The sequence below is a fragment of the Ipomoea nil genome, unplaced genomic scaffold (genome assembly GCF_001879475.1).
Source record: "Ipomoea nil cultivar Tokyo-kokei standard unplaced genomic scaffold, Asagao_1.1 scaffold2149, whole genome shotgun sequence".
Lineage (NCBI taxonomy): Eukaryota > Viridiplantae > Streptophyta > Magnoliopsida > Solanales > Convolvulaceae > Ipomoea > Ipomoea nil.
In genome coordinates, this window is record NW_017618577.1 from 971,020 (window position 1) to 989,317 (window position 18,298).

General features: G+C 35.8%; 3 protein-coding genes across 3 annotated transcripts; 2 read left to right on the plus strand and 1 right to left on the minus strand.

The window, feature by feature from the left end:
- Positions 1 to 1,421: 1,421 nt before the first annotated feature.
- Positions 1,422 to 7,352, plus strand: LOC109149065 (probable protein S-acyltransferase 14). Its single transcript, XM_019296708.1, has 7 exons — positions 1,422 to 1,854; positions 2,395 to 2,614; positions 2,709 to 2,800; positions 4,027 to 4,150; positions 4,236 to 4,321; positions 5,611 to 5,676; positions 6,911 to 7,352. Exons 1-7 carry the CDS (start codon positions 1,639 to 1,641, stop codon positions 7,034 to 7,036), a joined length of 930 nt encoding a protein of 309 aa, XP_019152253.1. The 5' UTR covers positions 1,422 to 1,638; the 3' UTR covers positions 7,037 to 7,352.
- A 1,468-nt stretch (positions 7,353 to 8,820) lies between these two features.
- Positions 8,821 to 12,320, plus strand: LOC109149034. Its single transcript, XM_019296661.1, has 6 exons — positions 8,821 to 8,912; positions 9,751 to 10,097; positions 10,515 to 10,666; positions 10,754 to 10,834; positions 11,907 to 11,982; positions 12,068 to 12,320. Exons 2-6 carry the CDS (start codon positions 9,761 to 9,763, stop codon positions 12,295 to 12,297), a joined length of 876 nt encoding a protein of 291 aa, XP_019152206.1. The 5' UTR covers positions 8,821 to 8,912; positions 9,751 to 9,760; the 3' UTR covers positions 12,298 to 12,320.
- Positions 12,321 to 12,401: 81 nt separating this feature from the next.
- Positions 12,402 to 17,290, minus strand: LOC109149033 (probable LRR receptor-like serine/threonine-protein kinase At1g34110). Its single transcript, XM_019296659.1, has 4 exons — positions 16,707 to 17,290; positions 15,094 to 15,354; positions 13,740 to 14,600; positions 12,402 to 13,036 (listed from the first exon to the last, which is right to left on the minus strand). Exons 1-4 carry the CDS (start codon positions 17,143 to 17,145, stop codon positions 12,561 to 12,563), a joined length of 2,037 nt encoding a protein of 678 aa, XP_019152204.1. The 5' UTR covers positions 17,146 to 17,290; the 3' UTR covers positions 12,402 to 12,560.
- Positions 17,291 to 18,298: the final 1,008 nt, after the last annotated feature.

Sequence of the window (18,298 nt, forward strand, 5' to 3'; positions counted from 1 at the left end):
AGTCACCAAGTATTGAATTTGTGTCCTATTTGGTCCTCCGTCTGTTTGGGGGTTAACTCACCGTCGCATAATACTCTCTAAACAACTATCAACATTCTTATTATTTTCATCGTCACAATGATACATATCATCGTTGTGCACACTATCATTTAACTTTTTTTCGAATATCACAATCATCTTGATCTTCTATATGAAGATTAGCATCTAACCATTTTTTCTTTGCATCATCTTTTTTGCTCATCTATTTGAATTTTTTTGTAATGAATTTTTGAAGAGCTCCCTTTTGAAATTGAGTTAGTTGTTCAATTATTATTATTTTTTTTTTTACGCTTCTCTAATCCAGATAAATATTTTCTAAAAAACATAATTATAAAATTCTAAGGAAAAAATAAAAATTTATTTAGAAACTCTATGAATACATAATTAATCAAGAAACAAATTGTTGAATATATCATTCTAAAATCAGAATTATTATGTCATGTAATATAACAATAAATAAAAATTGTGAAATAGTACATAATTTTAATTACCTGTTAAGAGAATTGAAGAACTTAGAGAATCCAATCTGTGTCTGTTGTCGTTTGTTGTTTGTGCGATTTGCCTGTTGAGATTTACTAATTACTATGTTTGCGTCAAATTACTCAAATTCGTTTTCAAAAAAAAAAAAAAAAAAAAAAAAAAAAAAAAAAACTCAAATTCATTGAATGCAAATTAGACAATTACCATGCGCTGAAGCCACTGACCGAGCTACGCCGAACGAATAGGGTTCGAATTTTGAAAGCTGACGACTGATAGAACGAATTAGTATAGTATACATAATTTTTTTTAAAATAATATGGGGCCCCCAAAAATTGGGGGCCCTATGCAAAGGCCCTGGGCAGACATGCCCAGGGCCGGGCCTGGTATGTATGTATGTATGTATGTGTGTGGTTTAAAAAAAATTATCTTTATAACGTCGATTCCACAAGGAAACTGACGTTATATATATATATATATATATATATATATATATATATATATATATATATATATATATATGTTGGGTTATGAAATCTGATGTAAGAATCTACAATTTTTTAGTAAAATCGACGTGAAATATATTTATTTATTAGAATTATTTTATTCATATTTTACATCAATTTATCAAAAGCTATTGTAAATTGAATGACGTAATATCCCATTTTCTAGTAGAAATAATTATGTAGGCGCCCTTGTGACGAGGTATCCCGTTGAGGAGAGAATCAACCTATTAATTGATATAATTGAATAGATTTGACTACTTAAAGGATCTAATTACATTTTTTTTAATTCAATGGTCTAGTTATATTTTTGTGTTGAGTTTAATGGTCAATTTGAACGTTTTTTATATTATCATCGAGTCCAACTGAATTTCCAACATTACCCCAACTGACTGCCGCAGATAACCAGCGGCGTCATCGTCGTGTACAGTTCTTGCCCAATATTTCACGTTTAGAGCTTCGACTCTAGCCATGGATTCCTTGCTATATACCACGAGGAATCCTAAACCCTGAAAAAAAAAAATTCAAAAAATTGCATGAATTCATAAGAAATTTCAACAATTTAAGAAAAGAAAAATACAATTGGATATATCTTTTCTTAATTTCGTGGAGGTTGATTATGTATAGATCTGAAGCTGTGATGGCCTGGAACGTGTTTAGGTTCTGCACGGCCCTTCGTGGGTTGGGCTCAATCATGATCGTGTTGGTCCTCGGGGTTGTTGGCGTCACTTATTACGCCGTTGTCATCTCCAATTACGGGCCATTGCTCGCCGGCGGCGGTGGCGTTATTGGTATCCTCATCTCCTTCGTCGTGTTAGTATTGTTTCACTGCCTGGTAAATCCCACGAATTTCCAATTGCTTTTTATTTTGAATGTTATTGGCAATTAAGTGTTTTTGTTTTTTAATCTTATACTTCTTTTACTCAGCTATTCAATTCGCATTCATATATTTCTTTTGGGAGTTTCGTTGAGTTTTGATTGGATTTAAACATTATTAATTTTGGTTGGTTCTTTGTAAAAAATGAGCTACTTGACAGGGTTTAGAAATTGAGAAGTCTGAAAGGCCTCAGCTATCGCCTAAATTAGTTTTCTGATTAATGCTATTTGATTGTCTGAAGGATTTATTTATCAAATTTGACTTGAAGGTAATACATTTATTTTAGCAAATGAAGATATCAAGATACTAGGTGGTATGGCTAAGACAACTTAAAATGACAAATAAAAAATCCATTGACCTGGTAATTAGGAATCTGGGATTTATGAACTTTTTTTTTTTTTTTTTTTTTTGGCAAAATGATGCGTTTTAAGTGTTCCTTTGAATATGTTGTAAAATATAGTATAAAACTAAAACAGATTTCATCTGCAATGACTACAGTTGGTGATGCTACTGTGGAGTTACTTTTCTGTTGTCTTTACGGATCCGGGTAGTGTGCCACCAAATTGGAAGCCAGCTTCAGATGAAGAAAGGGGGGATACTGATCCTTTGACTGCATCAGAATTTGGCTCCTTGCCACCTGACACTGCACAGTCAAGAATCCGATTTTGTAAGAAGTGCAACCAATTGAAGCCCCCTAGATGCCATCATTGTTCTGTCTGTGAGTTCCTTGTTATGCAGGCCTTCTCAATGTTCTTTTCTTCTTTCCTCATCAATTCAAGAACAATTTTATTCTGGTGGTTTGCATATTTTAGGTGGACGGTGCGTTTTAAAAATGGACCATCATTGTGTCTGGGTTGTGAATTGTGTTGGAGCTTTGAACTACAAGTATTTCCTTCTCTTCCTGGTATGGTATCTGCTTTTTGATTTGTGCTATTACTCCTAGGTGGGTTTTCCCATCCCATTAAATGCACATGATGTTATGGCAACTGAAGCGGGCTGGTCTTCATTTTTTCTCTCCATTTGGTGTCTAATATACATATAAATGAATGTATTCTTTATTCAATGTGGTTAAAGGTGACAATGTGCTAATACTACAGGTGTCAGGTAGGAAGTATACAGTAGCATGAACTTCTGATATTATTTTTTTTTGTTAGGGTCTTTGCTTCATTTTTTTGGGCATATAATGTTGCCATTGAAATGGATAATCATCTATCTTCTCTACTTAAAAGTAGGAAATTTCCATTATTTTTATAAATGGTTTATTGAGTTTCTTTTTTTTTTTTTTTTTTTTTTTTTTTTTTTTTTTTTTTTTTGAGGGGTTTATTGAGTTTCTAAGCTTTAAAAATGTGCATCAATATAGGACTGGCACATCCTCAATACCCTAATTTTAGATAATGTTGGTTTTTGAGAAGTCGTTGCCACATTCTTGTGCAGATTCTTTATAGACCCATCCATTATAATAAAAAATTAAAATAATAATGTCTTAAAAATTTTGTTACGAGTTCCTCATACACAAAAACAGAAATACGGGCTTTTAGAGGTAAGGCCAAACTACCACCTGGTCCGTAGATATTATTTGGTCACATGAACTTGCAATGATCTGAGCCATTCATGCATTGGTTAGTGATAATTCACAAATACCTTGCCTTTTTGGATTTATGATCTTTGATTTTATGTACAAGTAACATATTTTGATGCATAGGTTCTACTTACTCTATTGATTAAAGGTTAAAGCATTTTGAGCATATCCTGGGCCTGGGGTAACACTCCAAGGTGGAAAGAATGAGGAATAAAATGTAGGAGAGTCATTTATAACATTTAGATCTGTTATTTACTTAATTTTGTTTATTATTTAAATATAGTCATAATTGAGAGGGTTTATTCATTACAAAGCATTATCATTAATTCATTATAGGATTTACCTGGCCATTTACGAGAAGGAAAGGAATATGCTGATTATACAGATAAGCAAATCTGGATAGTTATGCATTAAGTTGCATGTAATTACATAATACATAAACAGATGTATACAAAGAATCCTTATTATGGTTAATAACCTTTGAACTTTTTATTGACCATTGTTCATCACAGGGAAAGAAATGTAAGCAAATTTTGTTTTATTATTTGCAGTTCTACACATTTCTTGAGACCACCCTTGTGACTTTATCGTTATTGCCAAATTTCCTAGCATTCTTTGGTGATGTAGACATACCTGGTTCTGCAGGAGATCTCGCAACCACGTTTCTTGCTTTTGGTAAGTTGTAGAAAGCCTCTCTCTTCCAATCTGTCTCCTCAATCCTGCTTTCTTTGAAGTACTAATTCACCCTTGTGCATTCCAGTTTTGAACCTTGCTTTTGCTTTGAGTGTTCTGGGATTTTTGATTATGCATATCTCATTGGTCTCAAGGAATACCACAACCATCGAGGTATCATCTAGCTATTTAGCTCTATATATCATTAGGCCTCATTTGAGGCATCTATATGCTTATGCAAGTAAGTTATTGCAACTCCAACCTACTCTCTCTCTCTCTCTCTCCCCCCCGCCCCCCCCCCCCCCCCCCCTCCTTCCCCCTTTCCCTGTTATTAAGGAGTCAAGAATGGGAATGCTGAGGTAAATATTAGTTGTCCTTTCAGTAAAACCTGTTATTGTCCCTTACAGTGTTATCAAGGCGTCGCCTAGGCGTTCGGTCTTGGCCTAATGTGCTCGCCTCTCCTAAGTGTAGAATACAACCCAAAACTCCACAAAACATACATGGGCTGAACCTACACACTAAGTTGACCGGTGTAATTTTCAGCCGGAGAAGCCGCCGGAATCTGCCTCACGCGCCGGCGCGTGGTGTCGGAGCAGCGGCGCGTGGTGGCTCTAATGGTGGCGCAGTACCAGCTCCGGCGTGTCCTCCTGTTCCGAGCAAAACCCACTACCTCACTCTGGCATGTTATCAATAAATAGTAGACTTCTCACCACCCTAGGAAAAACTATTCATCTTCTCAAGACAACTTGAAGTAAATAGGGTTGTGAAAGGGCTGCCCAAGACAAGATATTTTCAATATACAATAAATACTAGACTGTTCACTATTCTAGGAAAAACTATTCATCTACTTGAAGTAAATAGGCCAGCAAAAAGGCTGCCCAAGACAAGATATTTTCAATATATATATATACTTTTTATTTATTTAATACTCATCGCCTAGTCATCGCCTAGGCGGTTGACTAGTCGACTAGGCAGTCAATGGCATCTCGCCTAGAAAGTCTGCCTTGATAACCTTGGTCCCTTACATTTATCCCTTTACCATTTATATTAAGCATATCTTCCCTCGATTGCTAAAATCATTTTGTACAATATTTGTGCTACTGTTCTTATACAAAGAGAAAGAAATTGCCTAAGCAATTCCATGCTTTACATTTGCTAGCTGTTGCAACTATTTTGGCTGAAATGTATTATGCATTTAGTACATGGTAGCTTGCTTGGATGTTATAATGGCAAACATTTTTCATTAAATGTCCTGAATTAATTGCTCCATGCAACCCTAATGAAACAGTTTGTAATATTCCTGAATTAATTGCTTCATGCAACCCTATTGAAGAGGTTCTAATAGAACACGAAGTTTATAATTACCACACGAGTTATTTGAATGGAAAATTTAAAATTAGTAAATTTTCTCGACTTGATTTTTTCCTTCTGGTGACTAGAACAGTGATTTTCCTTGCTTTTAGGCATATGAGAAGATGACTCCTTCAAGATGGCGATATGACCTTGGTCGAAAAAGAAATTTTGAGCAGGTAAGTTGATTTCAAGTAGATTGTCCTTATTTTACTCTTATTAGAAGTTTCTTTTGATGGCAGTGGTGTTACATTTCAAATTTATTTCAAGAAGTTTCAAAAGATAAAAGGTCAATACAATTCTGTATTATTGACTCATTGGTGTGTTAAATAAGAGATATTGATAATATATATATATATATATATATATATATATATATATATATATATATATATATATATATATATTGGGAAGGGTTCAGGTGCGGGTATAGCTTCCCGTGTGGTTGTGCCGTTAATTCAAAAAGACGCACCTTAAGCATTAAAATGGCACACCTTAAGTACACAAACCACGCACTTAAGCACACAAACAAAGCACCTTAAGAACACAAACCATGTACCTAAAGTTTTTAAATGACGCACCTGAAGTACACAAATCACGCACCTTAAGCACAAACAAGGCACCTTAAGAACACAAACCACACACCTAAAGTTTGAAAATGGTGCACTTTAAGTTTCAACAACTGACGCACCTTAAGCATACAAATCACGCACCTTAACACACCTTAAGAAGGAAACCATGCACCTTAAGAAGGAAAGCCACGCACCTTAAGTTTCAACAACTAACGCACCTTAAGCACAAAAATCACGCACCTTAAGTACAAAAATCACGTACCTTAAGCACAAAAGCCACGCACCTTAAGAAGGAAAACCACGCACCTAAAGCTTTAGGCCGATGCACCTTAAGTTTCAACAATTGACTTACCTTAAGTACAAAAACCATGCATCTTAAATTTGACCTAGATGCAAAAAGACCAAATTGCCACCGCGTTTTTTTAATCATTGTTAATCCTGAACGTTGATTTAGGCAAGATCAATGGTTCAGATTTAACCGCACAACCGCACGGGTATATATATATATATATATATATATATATATATATATATATATATATATATATATATATATATATATATATATATATATATATATATTCCTTTAGCACCATCATCATGAAGGTTAGTTCCAATAGAATTTTAGCGGAAGCTTGTTATGAAATTTTCATGAATTTCCTATATATTTGTATAAGAACCAGAGTTGTCATAGTGGAAAGCATTTCACAATCCTTCAAGAAAGGGTGAAAGAAATGAAGGATTTTGCAAGAAACGTCGGCTTTGATATGGACTGTTGGCATCCTTCATTTCTCACAAGCCATTTATATATATATATTTAACTATCTTTTTTTGGGATCAGGTGTTTGGGATGGACAGACAGTATTGGTTTATCCCAGCTTACTCGGAAGAAGATTTAAGATCATTACCTGCTCTCCACGGGCTTGAATATCCACTGAAGCCTGGCATTGATGGTCAGGAATTCTAGGGAGCATTATCGAGGAAAGCTTTCCCGTGGGACCAATTGTATTGTATACAAGATGTACGCATCCCTTCGAGTAACTAAGTGGCTGCAAGTAAAATCGGGAGTTGAACTGTGCATATGCTGGTGATAATGCAAGAATGGCTAGGTTCTGGGTTCTGAATTGTAGTTATGTGGTTCAAATCTCTTTGGTAATTCAGTTCTTGCAAGTTAAGGGATGCCAGTGTTTCGTCTCTTAGCAATCAATATTGTATCTGTTTGCAACCCACCCACCCACCCACGTGTAACTCTGTTCTAGTGCTGCTATTGTTTGTTAACTGTGCTCCTTTGTTCTGTATTTGTAAACAAATTAAAGACACATCACATTGTAATTACAAACACATAAACTGTTAACTGCAGGTGCAGAACATAAATTGTTAGCTGTAGGTATAACAATTTGTGTCTGTGATTATCATGTTATGTGTTTGTGATTATTATATTATGTGTTTTCAATTTGTTTACATATATAAAAACTATTAATGGCAAGTACAAAATGTAATAATTATAGACATATAATTTTTAGATCAAGGTTAACAATGTAATATGAATCCTGGTGCATAGTATAACAATTGATTTTGCAATACCAAAGTAGGACCACTTTTTTACTTTTTACTGAATAAGGAAAAAGGTCCATTTTGGAAATTAACTCATTTTAAAAATAAAAGTATTATATTTTTTAGTATTGACTCTATCACAATGTAATATATATTTATATATACTTTTTCAACCTACTGAAGTAGTCAATGCTCCATTGAGGAAACAAAAGTATTATATAAAACGTATATAAAATAAATTTAAAAAGACCTAACTCTAGTTTAAAAATAAATGAACAATGTCGTTTATTTACTGAAAATTATTAAATTAATATTCGACGTTGTTTTTAGTAAAAAATTGTAGTCATTTATGTAATATTTTAAAAATTTAAAAAATTATAAGACGTCGATTTTTTTAACCCACGTCGTATCATTTATTTATTGTGTCTGTTAGAATGACGTCGAAAAAAACTGAAGTGTCAAAAAATCAGCGTTAAAAGTGTTATTTGTAATATTGTCAAGAATCTATTTTAAAACTTGAAATGACTTTCAAGAACAAAAGTATTATATTTTTTAGTACTACTGACTCTATTACAATATAGTATATGTTCATGTATACTTTCTCAATCTACTAAAGAACAAAAGAGTCAATGGCTCCACTGAAAAAACAAATTAAAAGTATTATATAAAACATAAAAATAAATTTAAAAAGACCTAGCTCTAGTTTAAAAATAAATGAAAAAGTGCATTATTTACTTTTAAATAAATAAATTTTCAAGCATTCAAAAAAAAAAAAATAAATAAATAAATTTTCAAAATATTCAATTTTGAGGCGAGGAGGAACAAAAACCTCCATACAAGTTTTTGTTTTTTTGAAAACTCCATACAAGGTATTTGATATTAAAAAAAAAAAAAAAAAAAAAAAAAAAATAGTTGATTAAGCATTTTACTTCACGAACTGCGTAGAAGCATCTAGGTTCCATGCAAATTTTCTGGTTCAAAGACACCATCACACCCCCCCCCCCCCCCCCCCCCCCCCCCCCCCCCCCCCCAACAAAAAAAAAAAAAAAAAAAACAAACAAACAAATACTTCACGAACTGCGTAGAAGCATCTAGCTAGGTTCCATGCAAATTTTCTGGTTCAAAGAACCAAAAACACAAAGTTTCCTACGTACAGGTGTCCCTTTTCCTAGTTTTCTTCCGAATTCATTGGTTCACTTTTCCCAGTAATTATAAATTTGTGTTCATTCTCTTTACATATCTTCTTGATCAGCATTCCAAATCGAAGGTAGCTTGCTCAGCTAGCTAAGGTAATCATTTCATATTTCTATAATCACCTTTGTTCCAATCGTGTGTCATATATAGTTACTGGATAGGATAACATATTCTCCCAAACCCAAATTTCTGCTAATTCAATTTCTTTCCATTCTCCAAGACTATTTGGTAGGCAAATATACCAGAGTTCACATCAAATTGTTGGTTTAAGAGTAAGAAAAGAGGAACCCAGAGAAAAAGTTTTGATCTTTGTGCTTTTATCTAATCTTCATATATAGCCTGCATATTTATACCTAGAACCCCAAGGTATATGGGCTTACCACTATATATGCAACTTTTTTTGTCTTGCCGAGAATCAAATTTGTGACTTGACTTTGAAGCCCTTATCACTACACCAAAAGCTTTAGCTAGTAGCAAAGGTGTAATTTTAATTTTTTATACTGTCACATATTTTTGAGAATCGAGACTCTGGATGTTGTACGTACTTGGACCCTTTTATCGGTCTCCGGGCAACAGTATATGTGTATGAATGATATCTTGTAGTTCAGCATAGTTTGTTTTGCAAGAGAGAATTGGTATTGTGCCCCATTTCTGTTGAGCATATAATATATATCAATATAAATCTGCAATTCAAATATCAGCTTAGGACTTAGGCTTTTAGTTGAGATGGAGCACATGTTTCAAAAATTTGGTGATCCACCTGTTGCTTGTGCAATCCACTATCAGCTTAGGCTTTTAGTTGAGATGAAGAACATGCTTCAATTTTCTTGTTCTACCATGCATAGTGAGCAAGAAAGATTGGGTATTTGGGTTTAGTTATTTTGGAAGAATTTTCCATTTTGTTTCACTGACTGCTGATAATTTTGGGGTCAGTGGAAACAATATGCAAAGGGGAAGAGGAGACCAAGACGGTTCCAGCACCTTAAGCAATACATTTGGAAAGCTAGGGGAAAAGATTTCCACCATTTTTGGAAAATCTCTCACATTTGGGAGCTTTTTTGGATCCAATAGCCCCCCTTCAAAAGCAACCCTTCCTGATGATTTGCCAGAAACTAGTAGGTCCAGTGGGCCAGTCATTGAGGAGTTAGATACTGATGATGATGATGGTGAAGTAGAAAAGAATGGAGGAGGTGATCTTGGAGAAAACAGGCAGAAAATTTTGTCCACTTCTTGGGCTAACAGAAACCCAGTTGTTGAGCACCCTGAGGATCTAGCAGATGGTAAGTTTTTTTTTTTTTGGTGATAAGAGAAACTCGGCGTCACTATCCGACCCTTGTAATCCTAACCGACAAAGGATCACAAAGCGATAAACCAGTCTAGGTAGCTCATATTGTGGGCTGGGTAACTTGTAACCCTAGCCGCCAAACGATCGCATTGTGACCCTAGCTGGCAAAAGGACTACAATGAGGTAAACCAGTCTAGGTAGCTCATATTGTGGGCTGAGCAAACCTCGCCTTGTAAATCTAACTGTCAAAGGATCACAATGAGATAAATCAGCCTAAATTAACTATAACTGACGAGAAGACTGGAATTTAAACTCGTGACTTGTAGTTTTGCTTCAGTGTTCTGCAAGTTTGTTTTCCTAATCACTGCTAGCCTATTATTGTGAATGACCCCGGTTCCTATTCTTTTGATAGACCATAACGAGATCAAGAAATTAAGGAAAAATAATGTATCCTTTGGTCCCATTAAAGGAACTCAAAGTGTGGGCTACAGAAGAGTAACATATGGTGGAATACATGGAGCCTATTTAACAGCCACAACAACTCGCCAGACTGGAAGTGATGGTGTAAGAAGCTGCTCCTTTGAATTTCTTTTAAGGAGTTTCTCTATTATATAGTAGTATTTTCATTTGACCTTTTGTATGGGAAATCAGAGGGTCTGGGAGGAGACCAAACATGCAGATGTTACAACTGGTGAAGCAACACACACAGTCTCCAGAGGAATTCATGATAAGGTATTTGCTTATCTTGTGCTATATATAATGGAAATTTTAGTCCTACAATTGTAGGCAAATAATCAATTTGAATCTTTCAGTTATAGGGGTAATAACATTCGGTTCATAAATTGTCAAGATTATGGAAGAATTAGTTTTTGAGGTAATGAAAATGTTAATTTTGATTGTTAAATGCACCGTCATGTTAGCTGATAGTTGTTAGTTGTTAGCTGATTGTGTTAATTAGAGGGTATAACTAGTTGATGACATTAGCCGTTGTAGAAAAGTGTTTGGTACATTACCTGTTAGCTGATAGGTGTTTGGTATAATTTCTTTTCTGAAAAAAGCTAATTGAAAAAGTTTCTTTGTAATAGCTTTTTGAATTTTAGCATTTTGGAGTTGAAAAAAGCTAATTAACCAAACACTTATAACCACCATGTCAGCATGTTTACGGGTAAACATGTCATTTTTTGTTGAATTGCATGAGTTTGCGTGTTCAGAGTTACATTCTTTTTGAGTTCGATGGCTCAATTGCAGTTTGGTGTGCAATTGAGTGGCCTATTTGACCCTTACTGCAAAAAATAATAATAATAATAATAATAATAATAATAATAATAATAAGAGATAATATTATGGGTTAGACTAGCATTGGATTCAATCAAGTTCCTACGGTACACAATTTAGTAGCAAGGGAAAATTGTAAAAAATGCCCATCTATAATATGTCAATTATCAATGTCACCCCTGCATTATGAGTGGTGTAAATGTTGCCCCTCAATTATCAAAATGGTGCACTTATAGCTCCTCCCGTAACGGACATGTGATTCCCCGTTAGTGTACGACACCGTTAAGTTGGAGTAAATATGTAATTTAGTTATTTTTTCCCTCCATCGATTCGAAGTACTAGCGATGGACAGCAGTGGGGAACCACAGGTTCGTTACGGGAGGGGCTATATGTGCACCATTTTGATAATTGAAGGGTAACATTTACACCACTCATAATTCAGGAATGACATTGATAATTGACATATTATAGAGGGGCATTTTTTACAATTTTCCCTAGTAGCAACTAAGATGTTTCATCATTTTGGTAGGGGCACACACTCACAAGGAAGCTTAAATCAAATGGCAAGGTGGATACAGTGGAGACTTTGCACAATTTGGAGGAAGGTATTGAGTTTGGATACATGACTCTTGTCCCTTATCTTTCATTATAACCATGTGAATGAAGAACTTACTAATATTTTCATTATAGATGAATTAGTTGGTTTCGACCGGGATTGGAAATGTAATGCCAATAAGCATCTACCTGGATGGAATGTCGGGCGCAACTACAATACAGGGTCAACTGGCAACTCGTTCACAATGACAAATCGGGATTCTCCATTTAGAGAGGGGTTTCGAGGTCTAAGGCCCGACCTTAATGTCATGGCACGCCCATCCAGGGCGAGACATAAAAAGGTTGTAACAATTAACATTGAATGAAGGTCGGCATTTGGCTTAGTTAGCCAAGAATGCTGGCATTAGTGATGTGTTTTCGATATGGCATTAGTGCAAAAGAAAGACCTTGCCTTGAGTGCTTGATTATATGGAATAAACAAGAATTGCATTTCCAAATTCCAATCATACTAGTCTTGACTACACTTAACATTCTACAATACAAAGTTGTAGTGCATATATTCTCACAGGTAGAGAAAAGGCTTCCTTGATATATGTCCGGGGAGAAAAGGTACCTACTTTGCTAATTGCTAATCCCTAATATCGTGTATTTGTTGCATTAGTGTTTCAATGCTTGGCCTCTGGCTTGGAAATTCATGAATGCAAAGTAGAGCCATCTTTCCCAACTTCGCGGCCTCAGACTCCACGAAGTTCCTTTGCAGTTTTCCATCGATGAACTCTTCGTATCTGCCCAATTCCGCCCCTTGATGATTCGAGTGGCTGACCATAATTTTCCCAGAGAGAATCTGAAATATGGTCACACCAAATGCATATATGTCACTCTTTTCAGTGAAGCGGCCGGTGGTTGTATACTCGGGAGCCAGGTAGCCCATCGCAGCACTTCCCTTGAGGGTTGAGAAGACGATGTCGTCTGCTAAAAGTCTGTGCAGGCCGGAATTGGAGAGCAATGGATTGTAACGGTGATCGATAAGTACCTTTTCAGCTGATATGTTTCTGTGAACTAGAGCAGGTTTGTTTCCTTTGTTTCCATGCAAATATTCAATACCTGTTGAACATATAGAGTGAGTATTAGAAATCCAACAGAAAATAATATGCATTGAGCCTGTTATAATCTAAGGTTGAGCCAAAGTCACTCAATTGGATTATAATTCACATGATTTAAACCACACTAAAAGATTGAATCCAATTTAATCTAACCCATGGCTTTATAGATCTATATGTTGTCTCTTATTTTTTCAATGTGAGACTCTTAACACTGCCCCTTAAGTTGACAGATTGGACCCTCTTCTTGAAGCGAAAGCTTGGACACCACTAATACCACGAGCAAAACAACGGGTGAACACAAAGTGGACCGAACAGATTCGGATACCACCTTATAATCTAAGGTTCAGATTCGGATACCACCTTATAATCTAAGGTTGGACTAAAGTCATGCAACTGGGCTATAATACACATGTTGTCTCTTATTTTTTCAATGTGAGACTCTTGACACTGCCCCTTAAGTGGATAGATTGAACCTTCTTCTTGAAGCGAAAGCTTGGACGCCACTAATACCACGAGCAGACAACGGGTGAACACAAAGTGGACCAAACAGATTCGGATACCATGTTATAATCTAAGGTTAGGTCAAAATCATTCAATTGGGCTATAATGCACCCATGGTATAAACCACACTAAAAGATTGAATCCAATCAATTAATTAGTCTAACTCATGAGATAAGTTGTATATACAATATTGATGGACTAACCTCTTGCAATGCCTTTGATTATAGATACTCTGGTAGACCAATCCAGAACCCTATCTTTATTGTCCTTTACATCAAGGTACTGCAACAAACTTCCATTTGAGACAAAGTTGTAGATGAGAAAGCACTCCCCCCTGTCCTTTGAACAGCAAAATCCTCTCAATCTCAAGAGGTTTTCATGTTTCAACGAGGTTAATAACTTCAACCCTTTCCTAAACTCAGCCTCGTCGGACTTGCAACTGCTCTTGGAAATACATTTAATAGCCACAGAAGAACCATCCCTTAGTATTCCTTTGTAGACAGCAGAGAAGCCACTCTTGCCCAACAAATTCGTCTCCGAGAAGTAGTGTGTAGCGGACTCTACTTCATCGAGATTGAACATAAAGCTTTCGAGTACTTCCTGAGAGAATGCTGCATTCCCGTTTCGAGCCTTGGCCAGAGGGTCCCATCCATTTGAATACTCGAGATTGATAAGAGGAGATGCACTTCTTCGGGACACTTCCTTGGCTTGGTCAGTACTGAGTCGACTATCTGAAGAATCGATAGTACTTCCGATTTTTTGCTTCCTTCGACGGTACCATGAGAACGTGAAGAGTCCCGTTGCAAAGAATGCAACAATTAGTCCAAGGACACCAACAACAACAACAGCAGTTTGCGGTTTTCTTGGCTTGTTCAAAGCGTGTGGCTGGACATTTGCTGATTCCGGGATGTCTTTGGTTGGAAGATGATTAGAACCGGGCCCAAATGGTTCGGGTTTGCTAGGGTTTAATGCAGAATCGGTGCAGAGTTTTAAAGAAGAAAACCCGATTCCACATAATCCAGGGTTATTTGTGTACTGGAATCCTTCATTCAGTCTCTTCAAAGCTTCATTCAATCATTTCCAATCAAACAAAGACAAAAAAAGGATGGAGTTAGGTGAGCTTCATTCCAATGACCTAGTAAGGCATACTATATGCATATTAAGCATCTCAAGTATGTGACATTGGAGACGTTGAGCATATAATATATAAACATAAACGTACAATCCAACTATCAGTTTAGACATTTAGTTGAGATGGAGCACAAAGCCAATCCCATGCACATTGGAGATGTTGAACATATATAATATATAAACATAAATGTACAATCCAACTATCAGGACTTTTAGTTGAGATAAAACACAGAACGAATCACATGCACATTGGAGATGTTGAGCATATATAATATATAAACATAAATGTGCAGTCCAACTATCAGCTTAGACTTTTAGTTAAGATAAAAGACAGAGCCAACCTCATGCTAAAGGTGGCTTATGCATTTAGTTGAGATAGAACACATGTTTCAGTTATAGAAAAAAATAACGGGATCAAATAATTACCCAGAGGGACATTGCCGGAGAGGGTATTGTTTCTAATATCTAGAATTTCTAGCTTTTGAGCATTGGCAAGTTTAGCTGGAATTGAACCAAAAAGGTGATTAAAGCTCAAATCCAGCCTTGTTAACAGTGTCAAGTCTCCCAAGGTTGCAGGAATTGCTCCAGTCAAGTGATTAGATTGTAGGGCAAGAACAGTAAGATTCTTGAGAGAGCCGAGCTGATTAGGGATGTTCCCACTTAACTTGTTGTAACAGAGCTGCAAAACTGCAGGCACACAAAACCAATCAGACTGTCCATTTAATTTCTTTGACTGGAAAATGCAAAATAGGTGTAAATAAAAGTTACATTTACACTAGCAATTATGTTAATCATACTTTGCTAATCAGTAATCAACATGGCCTTAAGGCTGCATTAGAAGTTCATACACAAAAGCTATATATCCTCTCAACTTAATAGTTCAAAATTGTTGGCCAGAGGCCCATGAAAGGTCAAGTCCAACACCAGTGGCTAGGGATTGTTGAGCAAGGGCCAAAAAGCCAAGTATAGCAAAAGCCAAGTAAGCCAAGTATAGCAATCTACCTCTCAAAAATGTGGCAGTTACGTTTTCACTATTAATTATAACTTTTGACACAGTGTTTTCACTAAAGGGGATGTTTGGTTGGATGAAAAAAAAATTCCACGAAAAATATTTTCTTTAAAGTGGAGGAGAATTTTTTTTTTTTTTTTTTTTTGGTGTTTGGTTCATGGAATTATTCTTCAAATTTGAGGAAAACAAAATCCTTGGTTAGACCAAGGATTTTGTTTTTCATAGAAGATGGGAAGAAACCAAAGGCTTTTGTTTTTCATGGAAGATGGGAAGAGAATAATATGATTTGACTATTTTACCCTTGTTTTCTTTCTTTGATACTTTCTACTTTCTCAAACTACTGAAACACAAATAACCAATAAAGCCTCAATCACAATCTTCCAAATGGAAATCCAACCCGGGTACAATTAGAGGTCCCTTGTTTTCTTTCTTAATTATAGTACTCTTATTAATTTGTAGGAGCATAGGTATTTATACTCATTAATCCTTACAATTCAAAATCTAACCAAACAATAGAATTAGTATTTCCAATAATTTTTTTGGACCAACCAAACAATAAAATTCATATTCCTAGTAATTTGCTTTTTCATTAAATTTCAATTCCTCTTCTCTTAAAATATTTTCTGCAAACCAAACAAACTTTTGACACAGTGAAGGTGGACTTAGTAGTTGGTCCAAATTAAGTCCTGAACAGTAAATCAAACTATAGACTATAGCAAGCCAAATAGTTGGTTTAGTGTTGAGGACTTAGTAGGAAAAGGCAACAATTAAGCCCACTATTACCTCTTATGTACTAACTTGGTAACATCCCTTTTTACCTTCAACCAGCATTATTATTAGCCCTTTTGAATCATTATATGAGTATAGTCACTGAGCCCACCAGATTATCCCAAAAATGTATCAAAAGACAAGTGCAATAAACCCTGATATTCTACCCTTGAGAAAATGCACATATTCAGCCACAGATCTGGGCACAAAGGTTCCATTTATTCAAGGCAACAAATAAAGAAAGATTGAGAGAGAGAGAGACCTTGAAGACTAGTGATGTTAGAAATCTCAGGAGGAATGGAGCCAGAGAGATGGTTAACATTGAGGTACAAATCCAAGAGGTGAGTCAAGTTAGCTATCTCCCTGGGCACAGCCCCATGAAGATGGTTGAAGTGAAGGTAGAGTCCTGATAAGGTCTTGATCTGGGCAATCTCAGGTGGTATCTTCCCATAAAGCCCTTTTCCCTGCAAGGAGATGTTGACCACCTGGCCAAGCTCATTGCAAGCAATGCCTTCAAAGGAGGAGTGGTTGCATGGGTCAGTGGCATTGGGTGACCAGGAAGTGAGAACCAGGTTCTGTGGATCCAAACCAGCCTTGATAGCCATGAGGACAGAGATATCTGTGGCAGGATTCGTGAGACAAGGGCTTGGATATGCCAGGAGCACTGTGGATAACCAGAAGAAGAATGAGAGGGAAGCCATGTCTGTATAGGCTTTCAAGAATCAAGAAAACAGAGTTAAGAGTGTTGTTTTTTACTGGAAAATGTTGAGATAATATTCTTCCGAATCTTATTTAGAGGGGGGCTTAAAAAAACATATATAAAGACTGTAAAAATGGGAGATGGGTTTAGAGTAGGAAGAGGGTGACTGTGTAGCAGCGTGGACTGTCAGAAAGAGAGAGAGAAGACTTGAATTTGAATCTTTTATTAACTGGGAAAGCCGGTAGGTGGTAGCAAGCTCGCATGAAACGACGATACATTGGTTTCTTTGTTTTTTTGTGTTTTAATGTCGTGTTGCGATTCGTGGAGAAGTTGTTTCTTTCTTTGTCTTTCTCTTTCTAGCCCTTTTCTACCGCACTAAAACCAGCGGAAAACCAAATTTAAAAAGATGTCTTTATTAGCAATTTTTGGGGAAGTGGAGAGTTAACACATGTCACATGATTGAATTGTTGTTGGAATTATTACAGCGTTTGTTCGGTTTAATTGGTAGCAAACTAGCAATTTAAATTTAAAAGATAATTTGATATAATTAAGACAATCTAATACATATAATCTTAGAGTGCGTTTGATAGTAAGGAAATTAACTTTCTTTAGAATTTAAGGTGAGAAAATTACACTTACATTTAGTGTAATTTTTGACTTATAAAAGTTTGAGTAAGTGTGAATCACATTCCATAATATTAAGAAAAGTAAGTTTCACATAAGAGCATGGTTGAAAAAATCGCTAGGTGCTCGGGAGCGTCTAAGCGTCGATTAATCGGCGCCTAGGTATTCGTGTATTTTTTATATTATTTTTTAAAAATTTGTTTAAACTTTTTAAATTTTTTAAGACTTAATAATTATAAACTATTTAATACTTTAATAGTTAATACTAAAATATTAAATATTAACCTTAAAAAACATCTGAAGTTTGAACAATTTAAGGTTATTTCGTTCAAAATGATATCGTTTTGGGTTAAATAACCAATTTAAAAAAAGAAGAGAACAAAAATCGACCGACTAGGCGACCTAGTCAGTTCCTAGGAGGCCTAGTCAGTGCCTAGGAGACCTAGTTGACGCCTAGGAGGTCTAGGCGGTCAGCGCCTAGGAGGAACTTAGGCAGCCTAGTAGCTAGCCAGTCACTTAGACCATCGATT